Source organism: Caretta caretta, chromosome 15 (assembly GCF_965140235.1).
Source record: "Caretta caretta isolate rCarCar2 chromosome 15, rCarCar1.hap1, whole genome shotgun sequence".
In the NCBI taxonomy this organism is placed as follows: Eukaryota; Metazoa; Chordata; order Testudines; family Cheloniidae; genus Caretta; species Caretta caretta.
The window spans coordinates 11832035-11842254 of NC_134220.1; the positions used below are offsets into that span (position 1 = coordinate 11832035).

At 42.4% G+C, this 10220-nt stretch overlaps 1 protein-coding gene across 15 annotated transcripts in view; it reads left to right on the forward strand.

The window, feature by feature from the left end:
• The window catches only part of DEPDC5 (DEP domain containing 5, GATOR1 subcomplex subunit), a 67300-nt gene extending 58050 nt beyond the window's left edge, over positions 1-9250 (forward strand). For all 15 annotated transcript variants that reach the window (XM_048822169.2, XM_048822177.2, XM_048822181.2 and 12 more), the window contains 5 exons: positions 2179-2348; positions 5175-5346; positions 6714-6774; positions 7978-8060; positions 8457-9250. In XM_048822169.2, the coding sequence (XP_048678126.1) occupies positions 2179-2348; positions 5175-5346; positions 6714-6774; positions 7978-8060; positions 8457-8752 (782 nt within the window). In that variant the 3' untranslated portion in view covers positions 8753-9250. The remainder of the gene's footprint in view (positions 1-2178; positions 2349-5174; positions 5347-6713; positions 6775-7977; positions 8061-8456) is intronic.
• The last annotated feature ends 970 nt before the right edge of the window (positions 9251-10220 follow it).

Here is a 10220-nt window from a genome sequence, read left to right on the forward strand (position 1 = left end):
TGCTCTCCAAGATGACACCTCTGTCATTTATTATTATTATTTATTTCGATCTCTTTTTCTGTTGCCAAGCTAAAGTAATTACAGCATAAACAATAGGATGTTGCACTGTTAACCCAGCCTCCTAGAAAATGGTCTCCTGACAAATTAGAGCAGAAGCAAAGGTGGGAACTCTGCCCTTGCCCCAATTCCCTCCATCTTGGCGCTGAATTTCAAAACTTAATTGGGAACTTTTAAATGCTAAGACTACAAAACATGAGCAATTCCTTTTCTCTGCTTAAAAAATACCAAACAGTTAATCAAAGACAGTTCAAATATTCAGGTTGGGAAATGTCTCAGCAATATTAACACAGCCTTAGTGCATATCGTTGGTATTTTATGTCCAATATCGAACAGCACAGAAACCTATTAAACTAAGGCATGTAATAAGAAAATCAAGAAATGGCAGTCTAGTTTAAGGGGTAGGGTCCTGGACTGGGAGTCAGGAGACCTTGGTTGTATTCCTGGCTTTGCTGCTGACTTGCTGTGTGACTTTGGGCAAGTCCCTCCCTCTTTCTGTGCCTCTGTTTTCCCTTCCTACCCTTTGTGTCTTAGGGCTGGTCTACACTAAAGCTGTAAGTCGACCTAATGTAACTGAAGTTGATGTAACTTAGGTCGACTTACAGCGGTGTCTACACCACACTCTGTTGACGGGAGACACTTTCCCTCTGACTTACTTTGCGCTTCGTTGACAGGAAAGTGCTCTCCCATCGATTTAGCGGGTCTTCACTAGACCCACTAAATGGACACCACTGCATCGATTGCAGCTGAGTTAGTGAGCTAGTCGTAAGTGTAGACAAGCCCTCACTTATATAGAGTGTAAGCTCTAGGGTGCAGGGACCTTCTTTTACTATGTGGCTGTACTATGTGGCCTCGCACAATGTGGCCCTGGTCTTGGAGGGGTCCTCTACGCATTACAGAAATACTAATTTAAAAAAAGAAAAGAATGCTACCTAAATGCAATAAGCCAAAGATGATAATGCTGTAGGAACCTTTTTGGTTTTTTGCCTTTTTAAAAATTGTAATGTGCAGCCTTAACATTGCATTAATATAGACCACTTTTACTCTGGAAACTAAATGCATTCCTCATCTCCTTTTCGCTGTCATTGTAAACTCTGGAATACTCCTTCCCTGGTGTAAAAATGTGCAGTGTTGTGATTTGTATGGAGAAATGTAAAGAATATTATAATCAAATTGCAAAAAGAAAAGGAGTACTTGTGGCACCTTAGAGACTAACCAATTTATTTGAGCATGAGCTTTCGTGAGCTACAGCTCACTTCATCAGATGTTTACCGTGGAAACTGCAGCAGACTTTATATACACACAGAGAATATGAAACAATACCTCCTCCCACCCCACTGTCCTGCTGGTAATAGCTGATAAGCTATTACCAGCAGGACAGTGGGGTGGGAGGAGGTATTGTTTCATATTCTCTGTGTGTATATAAAGTCTGCTGCAGTTTCCACGGTAAACATCTGATGAAGTGAGCTGTAGCTCACGAAAGCTCATGCTCAAATAAATTGGTTAGTCTCTAAGGTGCCACAAGTACTCCTTTTCTTTTTGCGAATACAGACTAACACGGCTGTTCCTCTGAAATAATCAAATTGGAATGCCTCAGAGGCAAATGTTACATGGGTAGCCCTCCATAGCACCTTCAATTCCACACTGGAATACTACTAAATTATAGAACATATTATAGAATGATTTTCCACTGAATGCATCTGATGAAGTGAGCTGTAGCTCATGAAAGCTTATGCTCAAATAAATTTGTTAGTCTCTAAGGTGCCACAAGTACTCCTTTTCTTTTTGCAAATACGGACTAACACGGCTGCTACTCTGATTCCTAGAGGAGGGAGTCCCCGTCTACCCCAGATTAGATGTCACTGGACTGATTAGAGTAATAACTTCTGGAGGAAAGGAATTGGGGCAGCAGAGTTCCCTGGTATGGGTGGAATTCTCTTCTCCTTTTCATTCTTGTGATCTAGGCTAGCAAGATTCTTGGGCTATTTTAATTGGCCCTAAAAGTGCAAGGCAGGGGGATGAAGCAACCCATGCTTAAAACGAATCGGTCTCATTTTAATTTTCTTTCTCTCCCCTTCTGGATACATTTTTTAAAATACTCTTGACTCCGTAACTGCATAGCTGCCACAGTACCCGAGCAGCGAACAGTGACTCTGGATGTGGATGTGAATAACCGCACTGACCGCCTGGAGTGGTGCAGTTGTTACTACCATGGCAATTTCTCGCTGAATGCTGCCTTCGAGATCAAATTGCATTGGATGGCAGTAACAGCAGCTGTTCTCTTTGAGATGGTAAGGGTCCTTGTATCCTGGATGCTCTCAAACTTGCCAAGCTGACTAAATGTGTCCTTACCCGAGTGCGCAGGGAAATTCAGCAAGGCAATTAGTGGGAAGCCAGTGAGAAGTGCTAGGATAGATGCTGTGGTGTGAAGTTTGTATGATTTTGAATGACCATTTTGCTGCTTGTTGCTACTGCTATGAATGTGTGTTGCTGAGTTTGTGTCTCTTATCATTGCTATAAATCAGTGTGTTTAGTCACCCTATCCTAGGTGTAGCATTCTCTTTCTTTTAATGGGTTAAATTCACCCTGTGCAGAGAGCCAGCACGAGGCCAAGGCATTACTTTTAAGTCCCACTTGAGCCACTGTGTAGGATTTGACCCTGTGCAGAGAGCCAGTACAGTGTAACCCACTGTACCTTGAATTTTAAAATGAAAAGCAGTGAAAAATGTTAATGGAGCCCGTGGGGTAGGCAGCCTGTTGTCCCAGTTCAGCAAAGAGGCTTTTTAAAAACCCACTGAAAACACCAAGGATAAAAATACAAGAAATTCTCTACATTTGCTGTTTACTTTAACTTTGTTTCTTTTTGTAATTTGGCAACTTCTGTATCAAGAAACTGGCATTCAGAAATCCCAGACCGTTTACTCCCCATTCAGACCCTTGGCATTGGTCACGTACATCCTCTTTCTAAATGGAAATTTTGTTCCAGTTAAGCAGTCCTTGGCCATTCACTGTAATCAGGCTAAATCAGTTTCCTTAGAAATATCCCATTTTAAGTGCATTCATAAGAACAGCTATAATGGGTCAGACCAGTGGTCCATCTAGCCCAGTATCCTGTCTTCCAACAGTGGCCAATGCCAGGTACTTCAGAGGGAATGAACAGAACAGGCAATCATTGAGTGAGCCATCCCCTGTCGTCCACTCCCAGCTTCTGGCAGCCATAGGCTAGGGACATCCAGAGCATGGGGTTGTATCCGTGACCATCTTGGCTAATAGCCATTGATAGACCTATCTTCCATGAACTTATCTAATTCTTTTTTGAACCCATTTATACTTTTGGCCCTTACAACATCCCCTGGCGATGAGTTCCACAGGTTGCCTGTGCATCTTGTGAAGAAGTTCTTTCTTTTTTGTTTTAAACCTGCTGCCCATTCATTTCATTGGGTGACCTATGGTTCTTGTAATAATACTTCCTTATTCACTTTCTCCAAACCATTCATGATTTTATATACCTCTATCATATCCCACCCGCCAGTCGTCTTTTCCAAGCTGAAAAGTCCCAGTCTTTTTAATTTCTCCTCACATGGAAGCTGTTTCATATCCTTAATCATTTTTGTTGCCCTTCTCTGTACGTTTTCTAATTCTAATAAATCTTTTTTTGATATGGGGCAACCAAAATTGCACACAGTATTCAAAGTGTGGGTGTACTGTGGATTTATAAAATGGCATTATGATATTTTCCTTTTTTTTTTTTATAATCTGTCTCTTTCCTAATATTCTGATGCTGCACATTGAGTGCATGTTTTCAGAGAACTATCTACAATGATTCCAAGATCTTTCTTGAGTGGTAACAGCTAATTTAGACCCCATCATTTTGTATGTATAGTTGGGATTATGTTTTCCAATGTGCATTACTTTGCATTTATCAACACCTGAATTTCATCTGCCATTTTGTTGCCCAGTCTCCCTGTCTTCTGAGATCCCTTTGTAACTCTTCACAGTCTACTTTGGACTTAACTATCTTGAGTAGTTTTGTATCGTCTGCAAATTTTTCCACCTGTTTACTGCTTTTTCAAATCTTTTAGGAATATGTTGTACAGCACTGGTCGCAGTACAGATCCCTGGGGGACACCACTATTTACCTCTCTCCATTCTGAAAACTGACATTTATTCCTACCCTTTTTTGCTATCTTTTGACCAGTTACTGAGCCATGAGAAAACCTTTCCTCTTATCCCATGACTAATTAGTTCCCTTAAGAGCCTGTGGTGAGGAACCTTGTCAAAGGCTTTCTCAAAATCCAAGTACACTATGTCCACTGGATCACCCTTGTCCACCTGTTTGTTGACCCCTTCAAAGAATTCTAATAGATTGGTGAGGCATGATTTCCCTTTACAAAAGCCTTGTTGACTTTTTCCCAGCAAATCATGTTCATCTATGTGTCTGATAATTCTGTTCTTTACTGTAGTTTCAATCAATTTGCCTGGTACTGAAGTTAGGCTTACCAGTCTGTAATTACCAAGATCACCTCTGGAGCCTTTAAAAAAAAAAAAAAAAAAAAAAATTGGAGCCACATTAGGAATTCTTCAGTCATCTGGTACAGAAGCTAATTTAAATGATAGGTTACATACCACACTTAGTAGTTCTGCAATTTCATATTTGCGTTCCTTCAGAACTCTTGGGTGAATACCATCTGGTCCTGGTGACTTATTACGTTTAATTTATCAGTTTGTTCCAAAACCTCCTCTAATGACATCTCTAATCTGGGACAGTTCCTCAGATTTGTCACCTAAAAAGAATGGCTCAGGTTTGGGGAATCTACCTCACATCCTCTGCAGTGAGGACTGATGCAAAGACTTCAGTTAGCTTCTCTGCAATGGCCTGATCTAATTGAGCATTCTGATTTATGTGGCATGCCTTAAAAAATAAAATTTTGAAATCTTGTATTTGTGCTGCTTTGCTTATGAAGATGATTGCATGCTCAGTATGCAAAGCAGGCAAAGCCCTTGGTAACTGAGCGTGTCTGATTTGTTGTTGGCGAGACAAGCTGCTCTTATCCACATAAGTACTCCTTTCCATGCAGGTATACACGATGTGATTCATTATTTGCATCCCTTCACAGGTTCAGGGTTGGCATCGGAAAGCTACGTCCTGTGGTTTCTTGCTGGTTCCAGTCCTGGAGGGTCCATTTGCATTGCCCAGTTACCTATATGGAGACCCACTTCGAGCACAGTTGTTCATCCCACTCAATGTTAGCTGCTTGCTGAAGGAGGGCAGTGAGCATCTGTTTGATGGTAAGAAATATTCCCCAGCCAGCCTTGGGTACCTTCTTGCAGGGAGAACTCTCACTGGGATGTGTAGCTAGCATAAAGAATCACACCTACAATATGTTCTCTGGCTGCATAAGATGCCTGCTATTACATTCCCTCCTATCTGCTATTAAGGATACAGCTCATTCAGCATGATGAGGGAAAGATGAGGAGGGAAGCTGTACTTCAGGGCAGTTGGCACACACCACAGCATCATGTTGGTAATGAGATGTGCCCATCAACAGGGAGAGTTCCATGTCCTTCATTCTCCTCTTTTGCCATGACACTGAATGCTTCTATAGAAACTATGTCAGGTAGTTAACCGTGCTGTCATTTTGTAAAAATTATAAAAGCCCATTCTGCCAACAGCTCCCATCCATCCTGCTAGCCAGTCTGCATTTGTATCTTGCATTTGTTCATTCCCTCCTCTCTGAGATTATATTGGCTAGGCTTCCTTGGTTGGCATCCTCTTTTTGTTGCCATGGTTACATTCTGGGTAGGAAGGTTTGCTTGTGAGATTAAGTGCCTGGAACTGCAATCCTTTTTTTCTTTAGTATGACCTCTCCCTTCCTAGTGACGCTATTGTGATAAGCCTCAACTGTGAGCCTTGCCCAGAGGTCAGCGCTTCATGAGTCCCAGCACAGAGAGATGCATCATACAGAGGGATGATCTGAAAAGGGACACAGTTTACAAATTTTAAAAATTCATTTTATTGATTAAATTGTTCTCACCCCTGGTAACACTCTTCCTGGAGTCTGACTGTAAATGCAGAAAGAGCAATGAATACTCTACATGTTGTGGTACAGGTGTAGCCCCACTGGCTTTAAATAGGCTGTTTTAATGCCTTGATGCTCAAAATGGTGGTCATGCTAATTTTTTTCCTGATCCTCACTAAATAAAAATATATTCATCATTTGGGGTGAGGGACCCTCACGGAGGGTGAGTTGGTTTTAACCCCAGACCTTCCCCCTTGCCAAAACTAAGTTCTTATTGATGCCCAAAAGTGGGCAAAGGAGAAACATGGGACAATATTCGATAGTATCGCAAGAGCAACAAACAGTGAAACCTCCCCTCTCAAATCCTATGTATTTACTGTTTTATGTATGTTCCTTCCAGGGTCATAAAAGCCAAATCCAGGGTTGGTTCATGAATCAACTGTTGGTGTTTTTAAAAAATCCTCTTAATGGGATGCTGGGAGTTCAGGGCGAGTACTGACAGATAAAATAGGACCAAAGGAGGTGGCTTAAAGGAATAGGGGGAAGCACACAATGGAGCTGGCCTGAGGAAGCCTCTTATGGGTTGGTTAAGATTAAATGGTTTCAGCTGACCTTTGTCTGGTTCTCTTGTTTCAGGCTTTGAACCTGAAACTTATTGGGATCGCATGCATCTGCTTCAGGAGGCAATTGCACACAGGTATGTGTGTAGCAGGGTAGATGAGAGTCAAATCCATCTTTGGCTATGATGGTGGAGTGTGGTGTAAAGATCTAGTCAGATTTTGGAGCTTTAAAGTAGTACTGTTAAACTTGAGACCATGAGTTATGTGTCTCCTTGAAGTCCTCTGAAAGATACTAAGTTAATCAGAATGTCTTCAAATGTGCACAGTTGGCAGTGGGTGGGAATGGGATGGATGCTCTCAATATGTGGGAGGAACGTTGTCACTCATTAGCAAACCCTACGGATTGTCTTAAGTGTAACATTAGGTTCTAAAGGTGTCCCATTCTCTTAGGCTAGAAACAGGTAAATTGTTGTATCTCTGATAACGACTGTCATCATCTCTGTGTACAGCACTTGGGACAATCCTGATTTGAATCTCTGAGTGATAATAAGCAAGTAACTGGGATCTGACACCTGTAGTGAGAGGCTGGGAACAAGTTGAGGAGGAATTGATGGTGTTCTTTTGAACACTGCTTAGTGAGAGAAGGGCCAATAAGGGTGGAGGAGTTAATTGGAAGGCACATATAAGCTTCCCAGTGCCAATCCTTCCTGCCTTTGGCTGGCTGTGTAACATCCCCTGTTATGGGTCTTCACAAAGCCTTCAGTGTGGTCCCTGACTGGAATTTGGTTTCACAGTGCTTAACTCAGGCTCTCTTTTTATCACGGAGAAGCTGGCTCTTGGAATGGACCTTTTCTTGCTTCAAAATGGTGTTTTCTTCAGCCCAGAGGGGGATGTGTGTTCCCAAAGCAGCACTAGTCATCTGGCAGAACTGTCCAGCCTGATCAAACAATTCCTATAACTTGATGCACCATACCAGAAGCTTTTCTGTAGCTTTCTCCTAATTTTTTGTGTGTATGTGTACATACGTGTGTGTACACACAGACAGACAGACAGAGCTGGGTCCTTTTAACAGACTGCCAGATAACATTCCAGATTGGGTTATTGGTTCTGTTGCTTCATACATAAGCTAGGAGACCAACCCCACCCCCATGCTCAGGAAAAAACAGGATTGGAGAACCTGGGATCCCTTCCTTCCCTCTTTGCCTCCTTCCCTTTGGACCATGAGAAGGATGTGCATATGTGTTGGGGAAAGAATTCCCCATCCCACCCCTTTCCCATCCCATGGGTTGTAGGAGTCCCAACAGGAATAGCCTCATTCTTTCTAGTGTTTGTTTCCCCAGATTTGGATTTGTGCAAGATAAATACTCTGCCTCTGCATTCAACTTCCCATCTGAGAACAAACCCCAGTACATCCATGTCACAGGTGAGCAATGCTTGGCAGGCAATGAGAGCCATTCTTGCACTCCTAGTTCCAATGTTGTTCTTCAGTAGCACTGATCAGCTGGCCAATAGCTGTAGCAGCTGGGACAAAGGGTCATAGACAGAAGGCAATGGAGAGACCAGTCATCTCCTACAATAAGTATAAGCATTATTACTTTTGCCACGAGTAAAAAGCAGCAGGTTGAGTACCTGCTTTAAGGAATCGATGAGCCTTGTTACCCTTGCAAGTAGCAGTGGGGTAATGCTGAGTGCATCTTTACCTGCTACACGAGACAATAAATGAAACTCGGTCTAGTTTTCCCTTAGAAACATTTGGGTCAGCTGACAGTGCTAGGATCTCGCCTTGACCACGGACTGAACTCCTGTCTGGTTCCCACAGGGACGGTTTCTCTGCAGCTGCCTTACTCCAAGCGGAAATTTTCCTGTGGACAGCAACGACGGCGGCGCAACTCCACCAGCTCAGCCAACCAGAACATGTTTTGTGAAGAGCGCATTGGTTACAACTGGGCCCACAATACCATGCTGACCAAAACCTGGAGGTCCAGTGCCACAGGGGATGAGAAGTTTGCAGATCGGTTGCTGAAAGACTTCACAGAGTTCTGCTGGAACAAAGATGGCCGGCTCGTCCTGTTCTGGACTGGCTGTCTGGATAAGATGCATGCCAGTGCACCATGAGATCGTGCATCTGCAGGAGAGAAAATTAAAAGCGTGGGAGTGTGATGAGGAAGAAAAGGCCATTCTTAGGGTGAATTTACCTTGGAACCCAGCCTAATCTGAGCAGTATTCCTATTGATAATCAATAGAAGCTGAGTAGACTTTTTTGGGAGAAGAGACTATATCCCAGGGACACTCCTTTCACACCAATACTCATCACCTGAACAGAGCCATGCTTCAAATAGTTGCATCCCCTACTTGCCAGAACTCACCTAAACTGAGGTGAAGGCAAGACTTTGAGACCAGGGGTTTGTTACAGGGAAGAGAGGTCACCATACGTTTCTGTGACCTTTGGAAATGACCAGGTGTTGTAAGCCTGTGACATGTCAGGCAAAATCATGCCTCGCATCTCTGGCATGTATGTTTGTGTGCATATGTAAGATACACTGTATCATACAATCATGGTAAGTGTTTATATGTTTTAATATATTATTAAATAAAAAATGCAGAAAATCAAAAGGGTAATGTTGTTCTGCCATGACTCAGGCAGTGAGTAAAAGAGAAGTTATTGGTGAATAGAGCCCTGTGCAGATACTAAGTGTGTATCCTCATCCAATCCACAGTCCATGGATTTGTAGGGCTCTATAGGTCAATAAAGGAGTATGCAGAATATGGAGCCTTGCCTGAAGGAAGTTGTTTCTTATGGCAAGTATGAAGCTTTAATGCTTGTGAAAAGGTCACAATTACTTTAAATTTCAGTTGAATTGGGTCTCTGCCCTTTAAGCTGTCAGGACTTGCTGTTCTGGGGTACTCTGGGCCCAGAGATGTGTGTCATGCTGCAGGAGCAAGGAATCAGTTGCTGTAGGGGAAGATCCACGTCTCGGGAGAAATCAATGACTGCTGAACATAAAATGCCGCTGATTACAGGATTGAGGAAGATTGTGAACAGAAAGGAGAGAGAGAGATCGATCATAAACATTGTTTCAACAAAAATGTGTCTTTATCCCCAAAAAGTTTCTGTATCCAAGAACCAGTGTTTGAGTGACTGTATCTGATAGTATGTATGTACAGGTTTCAGAGGAACAGCCGTGTTAGTCTGTATTCGCAAAAAGAAAAGGAGGACTTGTGGCACCTTAGAGACTAACCAATTTATTTGAGCATGAGCTTTCGTGAGCTACAGCTCACTTCATCAGATGTTTACAGCTCATGCTCAAATAAATTGGTTAGTCTCTAAGGTGCCACAAGTCCTCCTTTTCTTTTTATGTATGTACAAAAGACTGTCTGGTTTGAGCTGCCACCCTCTTCATTTAATTCATCTCAGTGTATTGTAATTACCAGTGCATGTCTGGTTCCTATTACATTAATTTTTTTTTAAAGTTATTTCCTACCATTTTTCCATGCAGGTACCTTGCTGTAAACTGCTGTCACCTAGTTTACTCAACTGCCTTACTATGAAAAGTCCCTATTTTACACATACAATAGCCGCTCT